The sequence below is a fragment of the Ailuropoda melanoleuca genome, chromosome 10, assembly GCF_002007445.2.
Source record: "Ailuropoda melanoleuca isolate Jingjing chromosome 10, ASM200744v2, whole genome shotgun sequence".
NCBI classification, from domain to species: Eukaryota; Metazoa; Chordata; class Mammalia; order Carnivora; family Ursidae; genus Ailuropoda; species Ailuropoda melanoleuca.
In genome coordinates, this window is record NC_048227.1 from 90,237,260 (window position 1) to 90,261,196 (window position 23,937).

The 23,937-nt window shown below is 42.4% G+C and overlaps 1 protein-coding gene across 4 annotated transcripts in view; it reads right to left on the bottom strand.

Annotated features, from left to right (window-relative positions):
- The window catches only part of EPM2A (EPM2A glucan phosphatase, laforin), a 122,490-nt gene that overhangs the window by 8,269 nt on the left and 90,284 nt on the right, over window positions 1-23,937 (bottom strand). For 3 of the 4 annotated variants that reach the window (XM_034669257.1, XM_034669258.1, XM_034669255.1), the window contains 2 exons: window positions 12,975-13,216; window positions 4,976-5,245 (listed from right to left, as the gene is read on the bottom strand). In XM_034669257.1, coding sequence (XP_034525148.1) covers window positions 4,976-5,245; window positions 12,975-13,216 — 512 coding nt within the window. Of the gene's footprint in view, window positions 1-2,864; window positions 5,246-12,974; window positions 13,217-23,937 lie in introns of those variants that run through there. The other variant, XM_034669256.1, reaches the window with a different exon arrangement.

The window sequence follows — 23,937 nt, forward strand, 5'->3', positions numbered from 1 at the left end:
GGCAGAGGTGAGGGTGTCTACCAACCAAGGAATGCCAAAGACTTCCAGCAAACCAGGAGAGAGGGCCTACAACAGACCCTCGCTCACATCCCTCCCAGGAAACCAACCCTGCAGATACCCTGACCTCACACCTCCAGCTTCCAGGACTAAAACAGTAAATTTCTGCTGTGTAAGTCACTGGATTGGTGGTATTTTAAGGCTGTCTACCAAACCGACCCATGTACTGCATAATGCCCAGAGTTTACATAGGGGGGTCCATAGGAGCTTTCTCCCCCAAACAAGGGGTGGAACTGTCTTACTTACTGAGAATAAGTTAGTGTTTTCTCTATGGCTCTTATCTGCAAAATAGGGGTAATAATGATATTTAGCATGGCATTGCTGGGAAGATGACGTAAGCTAAGGGATGTAAAGCCTCGGAGCTCACTACTCGGAGGGCGTATGCTTGTGTGTTATTAGCTATCCTTGTCCTGCACTCATTGGACTATACACCAGGCACTCTAGGTGCCTCACCAAACCAAACAGATACAAATCTTGGCCTTTCTGAAGTTTATGTTGTACTGAGAGGATGCAGACAATAAGACAAATAAGCAAATTATGTAACATATTGGCCAGGACTAAGTTCCATGAACAGAAATGAATCAGAGAAGGAGGAGGGGGAGGGCTGGGGTTGGGGATGGCAGTTGTTGAGAAGATGGCCCAGAGGGCATCATGGAGAAGGTTAGAGACTGAGCCGATGCAAACCGGGCAGACAGAACAGCATGTGCAAGTGGCCCATGGTAGGAGCCAGTCTGTAATACTCAAAGGGCAGGAAGTCCAGTGTGGATACAGCAGAATGAGGTGGGAGGCGGTGAGAGAGGACATCAGAGACATAACAGGGGACAGGTGGATATGCCCTGGAAGGGCTTAGGCTGGCACCCTGAATGACATGGCAAGTCAGTGGAGGTTTTAAGCATAGGAATGACCTGACATGATCTGACATGCATTTTTATAGGATCACCCTGGCCATGCAGTGAGAGTAGATATGAGGAAGAAGAGAACAGAGAGACCAAGTTACGGTGCTGTTTCTGGAGTCCAGTCAGTGGAGGGGGTAAAACGTCATCAGGTTCTCGATGCTTTGACAAGAGAAGTGACACGTTTTCCTGATGGACTGAATGTGATGTCTGAATGGAAGAGAGGAGTTAAGAATGACTCTGAGATTCAAACCCGAGCAACAGGAAGTATTTTTCCATTAATTGAATTAGGGAAGACTTTTGGAGCAATGGGTTAGGGAAAGAGAGAATGAAGTTGTTATGATCAGTGTCCTGCCTCTTACCTTTAGTATTTTGCCTTTATTGTTAGAATGAACTAAATAGTTGCTAATATTGTCCCTCCTCTTTCTGTTACTATGATTGCTGTTGTTACTGTTAGAATGGACGAATTTTTTGCTACAGTTGTCCTTCCTCTTCCTGTTACTATTACTGCTGTTATTATTTTTAAATTGAGAGGTAGTTTAATCCACCCTTTCCTGTTTACTCTCAATCCCATCTTCTATGGGACCTTCTTTTTTCCTTACAGGTAACAAGCCACTTTGGGGTCAGTACATTCCACCCAGCTGCTCCTTTTTCTTCTTCTTCTTCTTTTTTTTTTAAGATTTTATTTATTTATTTGAGAGAGAGCACGAGCAAGAGGAGAAGCAGACTCCCTGCTGAGTGCAGAGCCCAACGCGGGGCTCGATCTCAGGACCCCAAGATCACAACCTGAACCAAAGTCAGATGCATAATGGACTAAGCTCCCCAGGCACCCCCCCTTTTTTAAGATTTTACATATTTACAGCTGCTCCTTTTTCCTGCTGTAATCTAGTCCCAGAGGGAAGTCAGTGGCTACAGAGCACGCCCCTCTCTCTTGGGAGCATAACCTTGTCTCACCCCTGTTCCTACGGTCACACCTTCCCTCTCAATCTCCCAAGACTGTCTTTGCGAAAGGGAACCCCTGCCTTTTCTCCCTTTGGAAATGTCACTGCCCTTTGCTTTTTCTCATTTTAGCCATTTTTCTTCCACTTACTCCAATTTCCATTAATCCTCGCACCAACTCTTCCCTTCTCCCAGTACTGGCTGTTGTCGCTCATGAATTCTGCTGTGACCCTCAGTAAATCTGACTAGATCCCCTGGTCTGCCTTCCTCGCTTCTTCTTCCCCTCTGGGCCCCAATTAAAACTCGCTACAGGAATTGTTGCTTGGTGTCTCTGGGGCTCAGTTTGCTCCTCTGTGCAATAAAGGGATTAACTAGGTTATCTGCAAAGATCCTCAGTTTTAACTTTTGAGCACACTGACTCGGTGTTTCTCCTGTGCGGCAAGTTCTCCCTTCTATCTGACTCATCTTCAGAGCCTGCCTTTCATTACTCTCTTACTACCAAAGTCCCAAGCACATTTTTTCATCGTCTCTTAGGCAAAGCCAAGTGGCTTTCACCCACGTGTTAAGTTGGTCAAAAGAATGTGTTTATTTTTCTAGATATTTCCTAACGTTGCACACAAAATATGTGAGAGACAATGATTTAAGTTTAAAGAAACAAACTCATTTGGACATTTCTTAACCATGAATGAGATTTCATGATTAAGAAATCTATCACCGGAAGGTTTTGTTAATGCCAGTGACAAGCAGCTCATGGCATCATTTCTGCTTTGATTTTCTGTGACATACTTTTGAGGTTTTCATCCTCACTTCTTTGAGGGGCCCTCACCTTTGTCTTCCTTTCGCCCTCTAACTGCCAATTTTCATCAGTGATTGAGAAAATAAGAGTGCAAGGAAAAACAATTTAGCTCAGCTGACTGCTTCTTCAAGGAAACACACTTTGTTCTTTTAGATTTCAGACTAAGTTAATTAAAAAAAAAGTTTTAATCCTATTATCAGAGGTCATTTTTAATGCTTTTATTCAGCAAAATTACAGGTGATTTTGAAATACACTGGACATCCATTTATTGAGGACAAGAGAGGTTATTCCAAAACATTCTTTTATAGCCCAAACTGATTTTTCCTATCAGAGGAAAAAGGAAAATCCACCCAGAAAGGTCTTTCCAAAGTGGAGGTTACATAGCTGAGCTTCTTAGGCATTAGAGAAATTCACACACACACACACACACACACACGTATATAATTGGTTAGAAATATTCCATTTTTAGGATTAAGTTTTACACAACATATTATGACCATAAATGGGTTACTTGGATATAATCGTTATCTCTAGTTATTTTTAGCAAGGGAACTGGATTTCATGATAGTCAATCCTGGCTTATCAGTTGAACTTGGTAAACTTGCAGGAGAAATGTGAGCTGTCTAGCATTCTCTGACAAATCAAAAGCCATCCCCTCTGAGTCCCACAGTAAAGACAGCTCTGCCGCCTCTGAACTCCAGTGGCTCTTACCTTGTGTCCTTCTTATCCCCCATACTTCCTAATTCAGAGTCTCTTGTATCTACCAATAAATAATTACAGAAGAGAAAAAAGGAGCTGAAAAATAAGCGGGCATTGCAGTTTAATAGAAAAAGCACGGGTGTTGAATTAGACAAACCTAGCTTGGTATCTCATTTCATCTATTTCTTCACCATGTGATGCTGGGCAGTTGGCTGAACTACCTGAGCCTTCGTTTTCTCGGTTATTTATCGGAGGTAATGAACTGCCCTCGTAGGGTGCCGTGAAGGTTCAATTAAAATTGAAAAGCACCTGGCACATATAAGGTACCCGATAAAAGCTACTTCTTCCTCTATTCTGGCATATTGTTCATAGATCAATCCTGGGGCATGGTTGATTGAACAGCAGCTGTTTCGGGGCTGGGAGCCTTTAGAAGGCAGAGACTCGCTCCTCTTCGTATTTCCTGTAGAACCGAGGGGAGTGAGCCACATATTCTGGGGGCACAGTAACTGTGTACTGTTTTAAACTGAGGGCTGAACAGCATCGCTCCAAGCTGTGCAACAGTCATCTATGGATCTGGGCTCTTCTGGTAGGATGGCTCCTCTCGTGAGCTAGGGCTCAGGCCTCTTGGGTGTTGAGACAGCTCACCATGTTTTAAATTAGGTTGCACAAAATAGAACTACTTTCCTAAATTCCTTGGCAACTGACCAGAACGCTGTTCCATTTCTCACTGTAGAAACTGCTGCAGAGAAACTGGCCATACTCTCAGAGAGAGAAGCAGAATCCACTACACTGTGGCAGGAAAACCAACAAGTTGTGTTGAAAGCACTGAGTCACATACACGTGGGTTTTAAACACCAGCTGGTCGCTGACTAGCCATGAGACCTTGGGCAAGCTGTCTACGCTGGCTGAGCCTCAATTAAATGAAAGAGAGAGACAGTAACTCCACTGTGGTTGTCACAAAGGGTTGTGGGTAGATGCCCTGGAACCAACTCGAACAACTGGGAAGCAGGATGCCAACACCAAGTCTAGAAAGCCATCACTTTTCAGTCATGGGAGCTCCTCCTCTGTCATAGTCCACACTCGTACCCATATTCCCTTCTTCGGCAACTGACCAGCTCTCATTGTATCGTTTCAGTTCAGTGCAGCAGAAAAGCTGTGCACGTGTGTGTGCGAGCGTCAACACGCAAGCGTTGTAACGGGTGGGTCACATTACAATGCCACGGAAGGTGCAGTCGTTAATCCGCACTACAACAAATGCGGCATCTGCAAAGCCAAGGCCTGGTGTGCCTGCAGGCAGCAGGACCTGCATGCATTGCTGTTCCGTCCGATGCTAGAACACTGCCCCGTCCAATTGCTTGTGCCTTTTTCTCAAGTGTCCGTCAGTCACAGCTTCCACTGAAAAATATTTCAAAGAAAATACAGCCCAACCAAAGCATAACAGAAAGTCAGCCCCAGACAAAAGGGGGCAGGCTGTGGGCAAAGCACTTGACCGGTCTTTTCAGTTCTGGTGCAATCTTTGTTTCTAGGTCATTCTACTAGCATCACCTAAGGAAATTGAGAGCATGGGGAGGCAAATGAGCCACCTACATACCGCACATGGAAGAACGAACCTTCCCAAATTTCTGAATAAAGTCAGCTTCTGCCCGGGTCAGTGCGTCTTCGTCAATGTACACAGCCGGCCTTTTGGCCATGAGGAAGTACTGCACCTTCCTCAGATTCCAGCCCATCACGTACTGGAGCCAGCCGCAGACGGCCGCGGTGGACCTGCCGACCCCGGCGTTGCAGTGAACGTACACGGTGTGTCCATTCTCGAGCAGCGCGTGCAGGAGACAGACCGCCTGTGGCAGCATCTGCACTCGGCCTGGGATTGAAAAAGCACAGCACATACACATGAATAATGAAACCCCAACATCACCACTAATGATAACTCCTCCAGTGCCTGGTGCTATCAGTGCCGTGCAGGGAGACGCAGGGATATGAGAGCTTGCTCCGTTCCTTTGTTTCGATGGAAAAGGTGAGACACTATCAAAACCTGCTAATAATAAAGTAGAAAGAACCCTCCAGAGGCAGTGGGTCAGCTCTGAACCTTCCCTGGATTTTGCTTTGAGTGACTTCCGCATCAGTGCAAATTTCCTTTCAAAGAACAGTTAACCGTTGCCTATGGCCAGAAGAATGGATGTTTACATCCATCAGAAGGGTTTGCACAGATTGGGCAGAGACTTAGAGGATTTCACCCGGACTTTCTTTAATCCAAACAGATCTTCCAGATCAATGCAAAACACAGAATTAGTCCATACTGGTTAAAGGAGTCAATCTTATTCACTCAACATATGCCAATTTTCATTTGGCCAATGGGATGGCGAACATTAATTGACACACATGTCATAACCGATCATTCATTTACTCCCTCATGACACAGTGAGTGTTGAAATGGTTCCATTTCTCCTTTACTGGGCAATTGTGATTATAGTTATTATTACCTTATGACTACTATTTTGATTATTAGGTGATCAAATGTCTCCTTTACACACTGAAAGGATACACAATGCTCTGCTCAGGCCTGCCAGACTCTTGTCTCAAGAAGTAGAGACCCCCCTAAAGCCATCAAACTCTTGGAGGCCTGGAATTTCTTCTGCATACAGGTTCTCAGAACAAAGACAGTCAGTGGATTTGGTGGGGGATGTGGATCACGGTCAATGTACATTACTTCAAAGGGGGATGAAAGAGGGACACTGGACAGAGTCCTGGATCATGTGCCCGTGACTTGACATTCACTAGGTACTCTGTGTCCTTAACCACACAGGGCCGCAAGGGTGCTTCTCATTGCCACCCCACTGGATGACCGGAGAGGTGGGAAAAACTCCCCCCTGAAATGATTTCACTGCAGATCCTGAGGCTTAGAATTCCATGGTGGAATGGAGCCAGGAGGTCATGAGTCACTCAAGTTTTGACTTCCCTCTTTAGAAGTCCTCTTTTAAAATGCAAATGCCACTTAAGGGCCAACACAACACACAGCAATCAGGCATCAGCACCTTAAAAGGACAGAGATTAAAAGACCCCATCATGGTTTGAAGGCCCTCTCAGTTACTATCCCAACCGGGGTGGGTCCACCTTAGCTACACGCTAACCCTTCCCTGAGTTAGGAGCAGAAAATCTACGTGGAAGCCAAGATAATACTCTCATTTTGCTGCCTGTGCTCTATCCAAGGCATCTCAAGCTACAGGTCCCACATAGCCGTGCAGGCATTTTTAACTGGAATGCTTTTGGTCAGGACACGCTTTGCAACTCCTCAGGCTCTATCTCCCTGCTGCCTGTCACCCTGTGTTCATGCTCCCTGCCTGATCTCTGAGGGCACCTGAGGGGAGCCCTGCCAGCTCCCCCGTGCCACTTGATTTCTCAGAGTCCAAACTCAGCCATAAACTATCACTGATTTGCACTTCCTCACTAGGTTTCAGGGTACTCCGAGGTTACTGCCACACGGTCAGGTGCTCATGGCACTCCCCCAGAGGCAGTAAAATAGCACCAGAAACGGAACCAAGTGTAGACGGTCCTATGTACCAGAGAGACGTCTCACCGTCTGTCTCAGGGAGAGTACTGTGTAGCCGATGCACCACTGCAGCTGGAAGATCAGAGGACGCAAAACTTCCAAAGAATGTTTGAGCAACCCTGCCAATATGGGGGAGGTCCTCCCACGTGCAAGGCTTTTGTCCTGCTGTAGGGGTGTTACAGGTGTAGTCCCACTAATACCAGCTGGGAAGGGAATGACCACTGATCAAACTGGGAAGCTGGGCTCTTCCTGCCATGGCTGGCATGCCAGGACAAGTTCCCTGTTACAGATACCTCTCCAGCTACCAAGTACATTGCCAGGAGATGAGCGGGAAAAAAGACTTTTTTATTGAAATGTAGTGGACATACAATGTTAGTGTCAGGTGTACGACACAGGGATTCGACAATTCTATACTGTAAAGCTATGCTCAGCACAATAAGTGTAGTTACCATCTGTCACCATACAATGTTACTACAAGGTTATTGCCTCTATTCCCTGTGCTGTACTTTTTATCCCCGAGAAGTATCTTTAACATGGGTTTTCATTACGCGCCCAGTGTAGAAACAGACCACAGTGGCCATGTGCAGTAGGAGCTTCTGGAAGCAGGGTCCCAGCCACTGAGGCTCAGCTTCTGCTGCATCAGTGTCACCGACCTGCCCAAACCGGGGTTCACATGGACCCGTAAGGATCCCCCCCCGACCTGTTCTCTGGCCACAGATTCTCTGAGGAAGGTCTGCATCAAACGGCCCAAATGATGCACTAGCTCTCCCTTTCCTTTTTATCTGTAAACGATTCTTCAAGAGGCACGCACACAGTTTAGAAGTGGAAAAGGGCTACGTGTGAGCTTGGCATTCTATGACCTCAGCCATGCAATCCTGGAAGGTGAGGGACAGCTGCCAACGGGAAGCTCCAGAACGCTCCCAGTTTAAACACAGGGTTCACCCCCCAGTGGTCTTCTCCTAGAATCACTTAGCCACCCCACTTAAGAACTATCACACAAATATTTAAAAAACATAAAAAGGACGCTGGACAAGGACGTGGTCCAGGATGCCCGCCTGCCTCAGCCTGGTCTCCACTGGAATTCTTGCTTATTTTGATTTCTAGGGACTACAAATCACTCTGCTGTGATGGATGACAGCTCACATTTACTGAGCCCTTTCTACCTGCCAAGTGCTGTTCTAAGCACCCTGCAGGCAATGGTTCATTTGCAATCACCTTTTAACAACGATGGGGTTGGTACTATCTTTATCCTCAGATTGTTTCTGAGGGAACTGAGGCAAGGAGATCTGACCAAGGTTATTCCCCCGTGGCCACTGAAACCCAGCCGGCACTACTCCAAAGCCTCTGGTCTGAACCACTGCACTAATGCCCTCCCCTCACCTGCCTGGCCAGTGGTACTTGCTGGCCGCCATGCTGTCAGCCGGAATTCTTAGTCTCTGCCCCCCACCTACTTGGTCACATTGTTGCCTTTAATCCTGGTGAGAGCAACATCTTCCTGGGGTGAGCCCCTCTGCCCCACCCTAAAGGGGCTCTCTGTCCTCAATGGGCCATGTGCCTCTGCTAGAAAACCCATTCTAGGGAGCTGAGCTAATCCACAACCCACCAAGGAATAAAAAGAGGGTGCCCAGAATCAGAACTTGCACAGAGTCAACAAGAGCCCCTAATTTTTTATGTTTCATATACTTAGGCTCCATTTAGAATTTAATTAGATAAAAGGTTTCCATTCATAAAATGATAATACCTAAAGGCAAGACAGAAATCCAGAATTTTTATATAAAACATTCCAAATTTTAACTGTTGACAGCTAAGTTGAAAATTTTCAACCCCGTGCAGGTCTAACAAAACATTTCACTGTCTATGATTCTTACTTTGGAATTTAAAACAGGCCTTGGCTCTCAGCAGATGTTCAATAAGCATTCATTAAGTGCCTGAATAAAAAATAAAATGAAACAAAATCCAATAATACTGATTAGATCTGAGACACTACCAGACTCCTCTAATCTAACTTGTGGCCCGCACTCTTCCAGGTAATCCAACTCTGGAATGATTCAAAGCTTCCTGAAAGCATGCATTGAGCAAACAAGGGTGGGAGAAGAGGGACGAGGACATGCTGCTGTGGCATTAGGGCCTGAAATCAGGGAGAGGAGTGGAAATGGCCCTGAAGATGCCCTTTACCTAAGGCTGACCTTGAAAAAAATGATTTCTGGACCGACTTTCAGCCTTTCCAACATACACACACGTGCGTATATGCACACCCCCCCCTCAACACACACCCTTCCTTTTTTACTCCAGGCAGATCTAAGGCTGAATATATTATTATTTTATTTGAGCGGATCTCCTTTTCTGCCTTTGCAATGTAATAGAGATAAGGTCCATATTATCTAGTACATCCTTCAGTAGAAACTTAAGAACTTGGGACTAAAAATACAGTTCCAACTTTGTAGTTTCCAAAGTCCTTACATACCAATCATCTTATTCTATTGTTATAATCCTGTAAGGCAGAAATGATTACTCCTTTTTGCAAATGCAGGAAGTAGCCCGCTGCAGCTGGGCAGTGGCGATGAGGCTCAAGGCCACGTGCTGTGGCTCCAAGGTCAATGTCAGCATCGTGGCAGATACGCACGCAGCATTGGGTCAGAGACAAATGTCACGACAAAGGGGTAGCTGGGGACTTGGGGAAGCACACGCCCTCGCTTGGGAGGCAAGGGCAGACCATTTGTTATCACCAGCACTGCACTGACAGAGGTCAAAACACAATCTGAGTACTTCCTATGAAGGAAAACGGAATTTTAATTAACAGATTTGTTTTTTTTTTCAGGTGAGTGCTAGATTTGGGAGCTTTTCATGTCTCAGGTGAAAGGTACAAACCAAAATTAAAAAAAAAAAAAAAAAGGAAAGAAAAAAACCTAACTAACTCCTCTGCATGTGACAAAATGTACAAGAGTAAGGATCGATAGTACAATTGATTGTAACAGGTCTGTGACAACCGGGGGTGACAGGCCTAACAAACTGTCTTCTCTCTCGGACTTTATCTGACAGCATTATGCTACAATTCAAAACACTTCCAGATGGATTTTTCTCTAGCATTCCAAAAATAGCTGAATTAATCTATACGTTCATTGTACTAATATTGTCAGCCACACAGATTAATCTATTGGTCAGAACTTCCTCTGCCATTCGGAATGGTCGTTAACCCTTTGATTACTCCCCTGGTCATGCTGAACCAAAGAAAGCTTTCATTTAGTCTAAGCGTTTGGCCTTTTGCAAGTGGGGGCTTTCCTTCTGCTGTCATGGTTGTGCCAGATTGCCTCAGTGCGGCAGGCGCTCCCCTGTGGTGACTGGGATGGGACCTGGTGACCCTGGGATCCCTAAAAAGGTTTTAACACAACTGCAGCACACCTTTGGGGATGGAGTTTTCCCTCGGGCTTCTGCACACCCCAAACTATCGAGCAAATGCCTACTGGTCCTCAGGGCCCTCTAGTTATCAGTGCAGGGAAGGAACGGGATGCATGCCGAGGTTAGCAGGTCGGCGACACTAAGCTTTGTCTCACGTTATACTCCATCGGGTAACACTGCAGAAGCAAAGAAGCAAAACTCAGAATGCTCTCTGGAAGCCACAGGCACGTGAATCTAACAGTCTTCTCTGTTTTGAAACCAGAGAAACAAAGCAGTTTCGTATCAATCATCTTACTCTATTGTTCTGATCCCATAAGGCAGAAATGATTTCCCCATTTTCCAAATGCAGGAAGTAGCCCGCTCAAAATCACACAGCTACTCGGGAACTTTCCTTCTGCTATCACAGGTATTGCCAGACTGCCTCAGTGTGGAAGGTGCCCCACGCTATGGCTGCGATGGGACCCCAAAAAGACGTTAACACAACTACAGTGGGCCTAGATTCAACCAATGATCTGCTGTGCAAGTAAAGGGATTTTTTTCTCCTTGAAAATGAGCAGAGCTCTTATGGCTACACCCAGTTTCTTTGGATCAGCGTTTCCAAGGGGAGTAACCAAACTCTCTCTTCCTTCAGGAATAAAAAATTATACCTCCTCCCCAGGGATGGTTCAGTCCAGCCTGAAACCACCTGAGATTCCTAAACAGCCAAGGTGGCCGATGTCCAGGCTCTCTAGGATCCTTGAGATCTTCCATCCCCACCCGATCTTGGACTGTTGACTCTGGGGAGACGAGCTACCTGCCTGGCCACTCATGACTGTGTCTAACTCCCCCCAAGGTGGTCATGACTACAAGGGACCGCAGCCGTGTTGGTCCGTAGCATGTGCAAGAAGAGCCCGTGGGAGCGTGCAGGGAGAGGTGTATAGCACAGCGTCTGCCGCAATGTTCTGAGTCTGAGTGCCTGTGTTCAAATCCAGGCTGTGTCTCTTTTCCTATGACCTTGGCCATATTCCTTCACATGTTTGTACCTGTCTCTTCCTCTGTGAAATGGAGATAACTGCATCTGCCTGGAGTCTTGTCAGAATTAAATGAGGTAAGGCATGAAATCGCTTAAGAGAATGTCTGATACATTAGGTACCTTGGGGGGAAGAGGACTGATGGTAGAGACATTTCTGACCAGGTACAACGGCCTTCCTCCTTTCCCCACCCCAGAACAGCAGTTGACCAAACTCCCCTAGCCTATGCCATTCCCACAGCTCTCTGCTGCCCCCTGCTGACAGCTGGTTGGTACTACTGTAAGAGCTCTCAGCTTCAGATATCTCCTCCATTCCTTTCCCGCAAGCACCCTATTCGACCACCAAGCTGAAACAAAGAGCACTCCTGTAAAACCCCATGCCTTGAGCCTAGACCTATGCTGTTCCTTCCATCTGGCATGCCCTTCCTCCCTCCCCATTGACCTGTCAAAACCAGGTCCACCTCAAATGCCATGACCCTGATACAGCCTCCCTGTTCTCCCCCGCCACGCCCCATAACCCACCAGGAGCACTTGACTCCTCCTTCCTCACATCACATTCTTCTCTGTGTTGTAATGAGGTTTGAACTTCTCTTACTGCCTCTTGCTAGGAGGTCAAAACTATGCCTTATTTGTCTCTCGTTTCCCCAGCAGCACCCAATGTCATAAACCCCTCTTCACAAAGACATGCTTGGCCAGTATTTGTGCTGTCACTACAGCCTTGCTATTGCCACCCTGCCCCTAACTGTGCAATCTCTCACGATCTCCCACTTCAGCTATTACAGTAATCCCCTAACTGGGGTCCCCAAATCCACTTTGGGCCCATCTCCCATCCACTGTCCACAGTGCCAACTGCACTTCTGAAGGGGAAAAAAAAAAGGTTATCTTGGCATATCCCAGCCTCCCACCCTTTCAGCTGCTTCTTACTGCTTTTAGGATAGAGTCTAAAATCCTTACTATGGCCCAAATTGGCAAGACTCTCCTCCTTCATTCCCTGACCTGCAGCCACACTGGTCTTTCAGGTCCTGTAACACTCTCCGTTCTCCGGCAGCAGAGACTTCCCAAGCTGGCAACCCTCTTGCTGGGACCCTCTCTCCCACCTCACCCCCTAGTCTTCAGACTTAGCTCAAATATACTCAAGCAAACCTTCCTGGACCCTCTTCCTACATGTGATTTGCCTGTGCATGCTTTCAGAGCAGTATCTTCCTAACAAAAATGTCATCATAGTTGTGAATTTCTATTTGTGGTCATTTGATGAGTGTGTGTCTTCCCTTTAGGACTATAAGCTTCATGGGGACGGGAGCTATGCCTGCTTTTCCTCACCATTGTATTCCTAGCTGCCAGCATAATGCCACACATACATTAGCTACACAATAAATATATACGTTTAATAAATAAACAAATCAAAGGAGCCATGTTAAACAGAATCTTCGCCAAGGTGCCAAAATACATTAAATATATTAAATCTAAAACCTTATACTGATTCCATTTCTATCATTCATATTTAAGTCATTCAATTATAGACATAAAGGTATGTAGGTAGGTAGATAGGCAGACAGGCAGGCAGACAGACGGACGGACAGCAAGGGCTTCTCTGAAACACAATCAACAAGAAGCCAGCAAGCTTCTTCTGATGCTTACCTTCGGTGCTCATATCTGGTGTCGGCATCCAGATGTAGACCAAGCCTTCTTCCCTATAGAGCTTAATCATGGTGTCTGGTGTCATGGGCTCTGGGTAGCGGTTACAGCCGGAGGAATTCTGTACAATATCCCATTCAGTCTGGAAATTCATGACAGCTGTAATCCCCAATTCATGCTTCAGTTTGATGGTTATATGTTCCACTTGACGAGGGCAGCTACCCAGCCAGATATTTGGTAGAATTCTAATGAGAATATATAGAGGCAACTATTATTATTGTTATTGTCATGGCTTGAGATCTGAGGAGCTGCAGAAAATATTGTAATAAAATGCAATTAACCTTTAAATCTGGCACAGGAAAAGCTGCAGTAACAATATTAGATGGTATAACAATATTATTGATATAATACCATTATTATTGAAAGAAAAAATACTGGTGGTGTCATTTTTAGGGAAATAAATAATTCTATTAACTAAAATGCTAGGAAATAAGCATTAGCAAGCCAAATCTAGCAACATATTAAAATAAGCCCACTAAGTTGTATTTATTCCTTGAATGTATATATGGTTCAACATTAGGAAACTCATCAACATATTTCAGACACTAACAAGTTAAAGGCAAAACTCCAATGACTGTATCAGTAAATTCTGGAAAACATTTGCAAAAACCGGCCATTATTCCTGTTTAAAACTCTACATAAAAATTTCAAATAGAAGGAGAACTTTTAAACACCAGAAACTAACAAACAACAGTATTCTTTTAAACAAAATCAAAGTCAAGCTTATATCCATTAGTACCCAACATTGTCCTATATGTTTCATCTAATGCTGTAAGTTAAGAAGAAATAGATTTGAAACAAAAAAAAAGAAAATGTTGTCAATATTTTTTCAAGCATGTTTCTATAATATCCCAATGGCTGGACCCAACCCTCAAAGTTTCTGAGTCAGTAGATTTGGGTTGAGAGTCCAATAATTTGGACTTCTAACAAGACTCACGCAATACTGATGCTGCTAGTTCAGTGCAAAACCTTGAGAACCACTCCCTAAAAGATTCAATTACAAAAGCTATGTGAAGTATTAAAAGTGTTAAGATATCTGGATGAGGGAAAATGTACAAAAATCAAACAGCTCTTCTCTGTACTTTCAATAGCCAGGTAGAAATGGGGAAGTGGAGGTGAATCTCATTCAAAAATAAAAACAAAATTATATTGGGGTGCCTGGGTGGCTTAGTCATTAAGCGTCTGCCTTTGGCTCAGGTCATGATCCTAGGGTCCTGAGATCAAGCCCCACATCGGGCTCCCTGCTCAGCAGGAAGCCTGCTTCTATCTCTCCTACTCCCCCTGCTTGTATTCCCTCTCTCACTGTCTCTCCTTCTCTGTCAAGTAAATAAATAAAATCTATTTTAAAAAATTATAAAACATCTAGGAATACCTTTAACCAGAAAGATTTATGAAATTTTATTGCACATTAAGAAAAAAAACAACAGATAGACATACTGTGATATTATGATTTATAATAAGAAATATGTATTTGGTCTTCATCTCAGTTTCCAACACAGTTTCCTGAGTAAAAAGAGCCATAAAGGTGTCGTTTTTTACCTTAACGAGGTAACTTTTGGACAGCACCTACAATTGGGCTGGTTGTCAGGGGAACCAACTTTGTGACTGGAGGACAGAACTTTCAGTCCCACCCCTTGGCTTCCGGGAGGAGAGAGAGCTGGAGGTTGAACCAATCACCAATGGCCAATGATTTAATCAATCTTCCCTATGTAACGAAGCTTCCATAAAACACAAAAGGTCAGGATTCCAAGAGCTTCCAGGTTGGCGATGCAGGAAGAGTGGGGCTCCCTTGGAGGGTACAGAAGCTCTATGCCATTTCCCACATTCCTTGCCCTGGGCATCTATGCCGTCTGGCTGTTCCTGAGTTATACCCTCTTAAAATAAGCCAGTAATCTAGTAAAATGTTTCCTGAGTTCTATGAACTGCTCTATCAAATTAATCAAACCCAAAAAAGGAAAGGGTCATAGCACCTCTGATTTATAACCAGTAGGTCAGAAATACCAGTAACAACTTGTTTGCATGTGGCATCTGAAGTGAAGAGTAGGAGAGAGTCTTATAGGACTGAACTCTTAACTTGCAGAAGCTGATGATATCTCCAGGTAGATAGGGTCAGAATTAAGTTGAATTGTAAGACAGCAAGTTGGTGTCCAGAAAATTAGTTGGATGTATGGGGAAATCCCCTCCCCCCACACATATTGGAATCGGGCCCCAGAACCCAAAAGACATACCATGCAAACATCATAAAAATGCAAATATTTTCCAAATAATATATAAATTTAATGTAAATTATTATAACTTATTGCAGGTGGTATATACTGTCTTGCTCACTGATTATTTCACATGTGTACATCCTCTCCAGAACTAATGGGCTCCTCTAGAACTAATACTCTATTTCAACTTTATCTGAATCTTGTCACCTAGAACTTGACTAGGTTCAATACACAGCACTCAGACAACAGTTCATAAATGATGATGGTAGACATCGCTTGATGCTCACCAGTGTTCCCAGTTATCCTCTTTCAAGCATGGAGGACTAAACTACTTCTCTGCCTGAACGTTAGAGCTCTCTGACTTAACTTCTGTCGATAGCAAGTGAGCTGAGGTAACGTGTCCCTTCCAGAAGGACATATTTAGGACATTGTGCACAATGCTCTATGCTCTGGCTTTCCCTGCTACGATGACCATGGAAGCACATGTGGATACTGAGCCATTAGAAGACCGACGTAGCTTAGAACGGTAAGCTACCTTGGGAGGCCAGCTGCCCTGGAGAGCCAGCGGCTCCTTGAATTAAACCATGTTGACACTGTTTGTTCCCACAGTGTAATCTGACTTGTTCTAATACAATGCCGAAGTAATTAATTCCTTGAAGTCCCTAATGCGCAGGAAAGAAGTTGAGCACAGGGATTACGCTTTTATTCAGTTACTTTCATATTGAGCTTAAAGCAGTCCTTCTCAGTTGGGGACAATATTTGGCAATGATTATGGAGACATTTTAGAGGATGACATCGGGTGGTGCTGATGGCACCTCGTAGATTGAGACCGGGGGTGGTGCTAAGCATCTACAATGCACAGCACAGCTCCCACAACAAAGATTATCAAGGCCAAAATGTCAGTAATGCTGTGATTAAGAAACCCTGGTTTAGGGGAATAAAGTTGAATAGAACTCCTTACTATATGTAGGAAGAAAGGGAATATGGGGCAGGAATACGACCAATGTATCTGACACAGTTTGTGGCTCATCAGTGATGTCATTCTGATAATACGGTATTCCATGTCATATTTTAAAATATGTATGTATGTATGTATGTATAGAAAGAGAGAGACCTAGAAAGTGAAGCAAAAGTCTAATATTACAAAGTTGAATAGCACTACAACATTTGAAGTGGTGTGTAATGGAAAGGGTACTAGACACAAGCAAGAAAAAATGCCAATCATAACATGATCAGTTTTAAAGCACTGGTAATAACTGTCTGACATTAGGCCACGTTATTTATCATCTCTAGGCCTTTGGTGCGCTCCTCTCTAAAATGGGTCTAAAAATAACTAGTTTGCAGAAGGTAAATACAATTAAAAAAGGTATTTGAATGGGACTGATACCAGGGGATGTACAATAAATGCAAGTAGTGTTTATGTCTAGTTGTTATAGTTTACTTATTTTAGTTATTTTGTATTGTCCTGATTATTCAGATAATTTTCCTATTGTTCTGTGTATCCTTCTTAGAATGCTGTAGAGTTTAGAATACTCACCCTATTTTCTTAAATGAAATCTAGCTTGCTTTTGTGTTTTGGTTCCTTTTTTTTTTCCTTTTGGCTGTTGTTGCTGTCATCGTTAATGCTAATGTAAGAAGCCAAGTGACTAATCCACAAATATGGGTATTATCCACCCTCAATGAAAATATCTTTCAACATCTGGCATCACCTAAAACTTGAATCCTACTTACCCTCCAGGAGAAGATAAACCAATTTTTTACTGCTGCTTGGGCTCTAAGTCTAATAGGTTATTAAGCATTTCTTATGGGCTATTGAAGGTGATTACAGAAAAAATAAAGGCAATAAAATTTAAAAGAAAGAGAATATTTAAAACATGGAAAAGACTTAATGGTGTTGTGAAGACGAGCATGGGATCCAAAGGCCTTTCACTTAATTCTTGACCCTGCAGAATTCTCAGATATCCCATTAGGCCAGTAGGCTGACAGACAAATCATTAGCAGGGACAGTTTTAGAGTGCTCAAGAGATGTGTTTGACCAGGATATTGTTAGCTGAGTATTCAGTCTTCACAGGAATGGAAAGGACACACACCCTGGGTCACTGGCCCCTCGCTCTGGCTGTTGAGAGCCCGGACCAGCTCTATCTAAATGCTCCATCCTTCCTTCCATTGTCCCTTAAAGATTTCTCCTCCAGTTCCCTGCTGGATGCCTAGTGGGCAGCAGTGGTGGGCTGCCATACCATGCTGTGGGGTTTAACTGAACATACTGAAGTATCCGGAGCTGGAAAAGAGGGCAGTAGACAGCCCAGTGATATGACCAAGAAATATAACCTTTGGAACTACAATGGATTTTTATTGGTAAAATTTTGAAGTGGACCGGCAAAATATTAAAATGAATATTCACGACAGGCAAGCTAAGTTCCAGACTTTACCCAGAGTTCTCCTGAATACTGCACTCTTTGAGTGCATAGCACTTGGTACGTAGCTAGAGAATAAATGCCAAATGAAGTGGCTGGCGTGCAAGATTTGGATAAAGACAAAAGAACAGTTCATGGACATACACACGAAGAGCAAATCAGACAAAATAAGAAATCAGAATGCCAAACCAGAGTCAGTATGTAGAATCACACGGTGTTACTGGGGGCGGGGGGGAAAGGTATTTACTCCACCATCTCATTCAGCCCTGGTCTTCAAGTGTATTTCTACTAACCGGGGACCTCAGGGAACTCAGAACAAGTCAAAGGGAAACAGGCCCAAAGTTGGTACATTTCCCACATCAAGTTTCTAATGGAAATAAGCCCTTGAAATACACACTTCCCACACACATATAAACACTAGCTTCTGAATCAGGTATTTCTAACTTTTTCATAACAATTCTTCCTCTAAAAGTGCCACAAGTCAGAGTCCATATTTAAGAAATGAGTATAAATTCTTAAATCCCTGATATGTTAAGCAAGATGTGCTGAACCTAGGAGATAGATCACTAAAGATAAATTCTGAAAACAAGTGCTGTGTTGAAGAATAGAGAATTAAGGTTATAAAGTAAATCGTACTGAACCGTTATATGAGATGTGGAGCCAAAGGACTGAGTTTGTTGGAAACACACAAATCAATGGCTCCTGCTTCCTCAGACAGCTAATGTGCTTTTATATGCATCCTATTTCAGCTTGTTGTCTCAAATAATAGGTGATATATTTCTGGTTACATGATACATTGAAGGTAATAAGATGCATGATGTACTTTCTAAATAGTAATTAGACTTGTACTTATCCATTCAAAAGAGAAGGATCTGACACCATTAAAAATCAATTTTTACTCATCTCATCCTACTTTTAATCTTCTTTTGGCATCAATGATACTTTAAACAATTTTAAAAATTGGGATCTTTTTAAGGTACAAAGAAGCTTGTTGAAATATGGGATTTACGGAATAAAAATTCTCTGTAAAGGTAGTTTCAATGCAAGACATCCAAACTTCAAAGATATAATAATGAAATAAAAAATATATAGCTCACAATTATATCATAAACTATACTGTAAAACTTCCAGAGAATTACTTTATGAACAGCTCACTATTGGTCATGAGTTACATCAGATTTCTGGCAGCTCAACTATAGATTATCTGAAAAGGTCAGAGGAAACCACTGCACCTAATGGGTATTGACACCCAGTCAACCCAGAAGTTCCCAAACCTGACTTTGCATTCAAGCCACAAGAGTTTTATAAAAACTTGTATTACCAACATCTAGTCCAAGGTAGTCATTAAGTGGCTGTGGAGTGAGGTCTATGATTCTGTGGATTTTTTTTTCAAGAAATTAACCAGGTTATATATATTACATATGCAGCCAGATTCTAAAACCACTAGCCTGGGCGATCCCAATAAACATGTAGAAATTTAGTATAGAGATCTCAATACTTTTCAATAGCAGCAAAAAATATGGCTATGGGAGGGCATGGATTGCTCAGCGCTACACACTCACATAAGAGTTAGGTCCTTACCATTCTCCAAAAATACTTTCAAGATTAAAAATGATTCCCAGACAGAGAGTGTGGAATGGGAAACTATCTGTTAGGAAAGAGTAGCTATGACGATGTGTGTCTATGTGTTTAATGGGTAGCATCTTCTAAAAAGTTAAAACTAAATCTACTTCTGAGTCATGACAAATATTTTATATAGCAATATTCATTAAGAATGTACTTTGGCCAAAAAAATGAATGTACTTTTGCAGATGAAAGGTTTATTGAGTTTGGCTATTGCCACCATGATTCAACAAAATTGTATTTAAATAAAACCTATCCTAGTAATATTACAATATTAGCCAAAGACTGGGTGGGGGGGGTTGCCGGTTGGGGAGGGGGAATGAATGGCTGACATTCTGGAACCTTACTTTGTTGGACTGCAAATCAAAATCAATTTCACTCATTTGGGTGAATCTGGATTTGTGGTTCCAGGTAATCCCACCACAATACTACACTGTTTGCTTCACCTGTCGGCCCGGGCGCACGTTACAACAGCAAGTGAAGTGTATGAATCAAAGCCCACTTGTTCCATCTCAGCTGTCAGTCAAAGAAGGCCTTACTGGCAATACTGAGTACATCAGACACAATGAGCATCCAAGCATTTGCAAAAAATACCACCAGGTTTTGACAGGAGGAGGGGGCGTGGGAAAAACAGAAGATATCAGCAAATAAGCCCATTGTATGGACTCCACATCTCAAGTTCTACCACTAATGGCCTTGAAAAATGGCAGAATAACGTTTTCCTGAAGGTGAAAATTAGCATCATATTTTGTCCATAAGGAAAAAAAGTTAGGAAACACAGGATGATGGGATCAGGGTATGAATATAGGATTTGTTTATTTCTTATCACCCCAAGAGACCACAACTATCTAAGGCAATGCCTTCTTCCTAGCCATAAAAACACAGCTCCATTTCAAAGAAGGAAAAAATGGATTTTGCTGAGATTCTTTATAAAACCCAATTAACGATTTAGGAGCAAAAAAAAAAAAATAGCACATTTCCTAAGTTGGATAATTTTGTTGCATTTACCTTATTTAATATTTTATGGGCAATTCAATGTGAAATTAAAATGTGATCTGGCTTTTAAATAATGGGTAAAGGAAAAAAAGTCTATCAGTCCTGTCATTTAGATCTCATTAGTGGGAAAGCAAGAAAAACGTTAAAATCAACCTCCAGTAAGCTCTAAGCTTCATTAGAACATGTAAATCCTTCTGCTAAAAATCCGTCTTCTAATGTTAAGAGTTATGTTATTAATACCAAACTTCTCCCCAAAGACTCCACTTAAGGCTGAATGACTGCACAAAGACAAATTTCAATTTAGAGAGTGATACCAATTTCTTCATTTAAAAAACTGTCTTCTCATAGTTAGCTTATAGGTTATAGACTATAGTATATAGACAGCACATGCTAATTTCCACAGGTAAAATTAGTTTCTTAGATTTTGGGGGGGGATGTGCTATAGTTTATAGCCACATGAAGCAAATTTTTTTTTAAAGATTTTATTTATTTATTTGACAGAGATAGAGACAGCCAGCGAGAGAGGGAACACAAGCAGGGGGAGTGGGAGAAGAAGAAGCAGGCTCATAGCGGAGGAGCCTGATGTGGGGCCCGATCCCATAACGCTGGGATCACGCCCTGAGCCGAAGACAGATGCTTAACTGCTGTGCCACCCAGGTGCCCCATGAAGCAAATATTTTTGACATATGTTTTTATTTTCTATATTAAAAATGCCATATAATAATTATTAAGGTCTGTTACAGGTTGACTTGCATTTCCCCAAAATTTCCATGTTGAAGTCCTACCCCCAGCACCTTACATGGGACCTCACTTGGAGACAGGGTCTCTACAGAGGTAATCAGGTTAAAATGAAGCCATTAGTGTACACTCTAATCCAGTATGCCTGTCATTCTTATAAGGGGAAATACGGACACAGACACATACAGAGAGAAGATGATGTGAGGATAAAAGAAGACAGCTGTCTACAAGGCAAGGAGAAGGGCTTGGAATAGATCCCTCTCTCGAAGCCCTCAGAATGAATCAACCCTGTAAACACATTGATCCTGAACTTTTAGCCTCCGGAACTGAGAAAATAATTTTCTGTTGTTTAAAAGCCACCCCAGTTTGTGGCACTTCGTTAGCACAGCCCCTAACTAATACAAAGTCTAAACATGCAGACTTAAAATATATAAATCCAATCATCCAGATTCTTCCAATATCCACACATCAGGGATACCAAAGTAAAACACTTTAATAGATATTTTTCACCTTTCATCCTGATCTCTCAAATTCCACAATTAACTTTTTTGATTGTGGCATCCCAGTTGTCCTCTTATACAATAGGACTACTACCCCCACTCTCATTCCTTGACTCATGTCCTTCAGTCCATCACTTGAGCATCTCCAACATGGCAGATGAGATCATCAGGCCCCTGGTTGTGCTATTTGGGCTTCCTTCTTAATCTAATAACTCAGTTCTAAAGTTCTGAACTTTAGAACTAGATACCTAGTTTTAAGAAATACAATACAGTCTTGGACCTCTTTGCTTGGCTTTCAGAGAATGGATTTCAATGGAGAATCACCTGAAATACGTAAGAGCACGGTCTTCAGACTCACAACTTAAGATTCTGAGTCCAAGGGTGGCTCAGTCAGTTAAGCATCTGCCTTAGGCTCACGTCATGATCCCAAAGTCCATGAATCAAGCCCTGTGTCAGGCTCTCTGCTCAGTGGGGGGGGGGGGGGGGTTTTNGGGGGGGGGGGGGGGGGGGTCTTCTTCTCCCTATGTCCCTCACCCCACTCATGTTCTCTCTCATGCTGTCTCTCAAATAAATAGACAAAATCTTTAAAAAAAAAAAAAAAAAAGATTGAGTCCAAGAGAGTTTGGCTTTCTTGGTTTTTGAGCATTTGTTGCCCTGAAATTCAGTTTATATGCCACATTGACAGATTATAGCAATAATTAAAGCAAATGGCATACTTCACTTTCTTAAAGTCACACAAAGACTGAGGCAAATAACTAGGCTAAGCAGCCTCGGTTGGTTACTGTGATACAAATTTCAACAAAATGTTCTATTAGAATAGCCTCTTGGCATGTTACTTTTGTTTCCAATGCTGAGCACTCCTTGAAAGCTTAAAATGTCACGTTTAATACTTTCTCACATAATGAACTTGAAAGGATTTGTTTAAAATTAATCACTTGCATAATGAACTAGGAACCACTGAAGATCAAGGAAGTAATTAAAAATTAAATGTAATATTTTTTGTCTGTATTTGTTTTAAAGTCATTCCATCTATTTAACAAATACGTAAGGATGGCTGCTTTTTGCCAGGCATTCAACAATCCATGGTGAGCAAGGCAGTCAAGGTATGCCCTCAGGTAAGTCACATTCTTTGAGGAAGACAGTCAGTGAGCGAATAAATATGCAAAATGTATAAAATTTATTTGTAATGTGCTACTGAGGATATAAACAGGGAGTTAAAACAGAGAATCACAGGAAAGCTAGACTTCAGATAAGACAGTCAGGAAGGTCCTCCCTGAAAAGGTGACATTAAAACCGAGACCTGTTGTGGGAAAAGGAGTGAGACATTCAATGTTCTTATGGCGAGAAAGAGTGAGGCAGACTTTAGGAACTGAGAGAAGCCTAGAAAGAGCAAGAAAGGAGCATGGCATGAGTTAGAGTGAGAAGACTCTGTCAGGCCTCACTGACGTGCTAGGGAATTTGTATAACAGTATATTTATACTGTGAAAGAGCAGTAACAGATTTTTAAGTAGAGGAGTTACATGGACTTGTTTTAGCATTTTTCTGGGTGTTATACGCAACTAATGAATCATCGAACTTTACATCAAAAACCAGGGATGTACTGTATGGTGACTAACATAATAAAAAAATATTGTAATAAAAAAAAGAAAAAATAAAGGGTGACTCTAGCTATTAGTGGAAAATGGATTGAGTAGAAGATAGAGCAGAAACTATAGAGGAAAAAGGAAGACCTTTGGGATAATGATGGCTTGGAATACAGCTATTGGTGCAGATAGAGAAAAGTAGATTAACTCAAAATGTACTTTAGCCGTAGAACCAGCAGGATTTGCACATGAATTAGATGAAAGAGTGGAGGGAAAGTGAAAATTCAAAAATGACTCCAAGTTCACTAATGTGATATTATAATCTACAGTTTCTTAACCAGGTCTGCCTTCAGTGAAGCCTACAGCTCTTTAAGTTTGTTTACTATGTATTTTTACAAGTTTCAGACTAACCAACATTTTATATACCAGGCATTATACTAATGGTATCCACATGCTTACAGGCTTGATGATATCAAACTACTGAAGCTTCCTTTCAGTTTTCCATTCAAATCATTATTTCCATTAAAAAATGTTAGTAACATAGGGTTTTTATTGATGTAAGAACGTACTCAGAAAGAGTTGACCATCAACTAGATTTATCTCATATCAAGGAAATATCCACTGTAGACAAAGTGGTACACAGGAAACTGATTTATTTAATCAATTCACGAAAGAGATATTATTAAAATTTATTTTTTTATTCCTGTGGGTCTTTATTTCAGCTCTAGAACAAAAAAAGAATTTAAAACACATGACAGCAAATGAAAAAAACTCATTTTTCTTCTTTTTTACAGTAATTCTTCATTGCCAACCAATCATCTGATTAATTAAAATACAAGGAA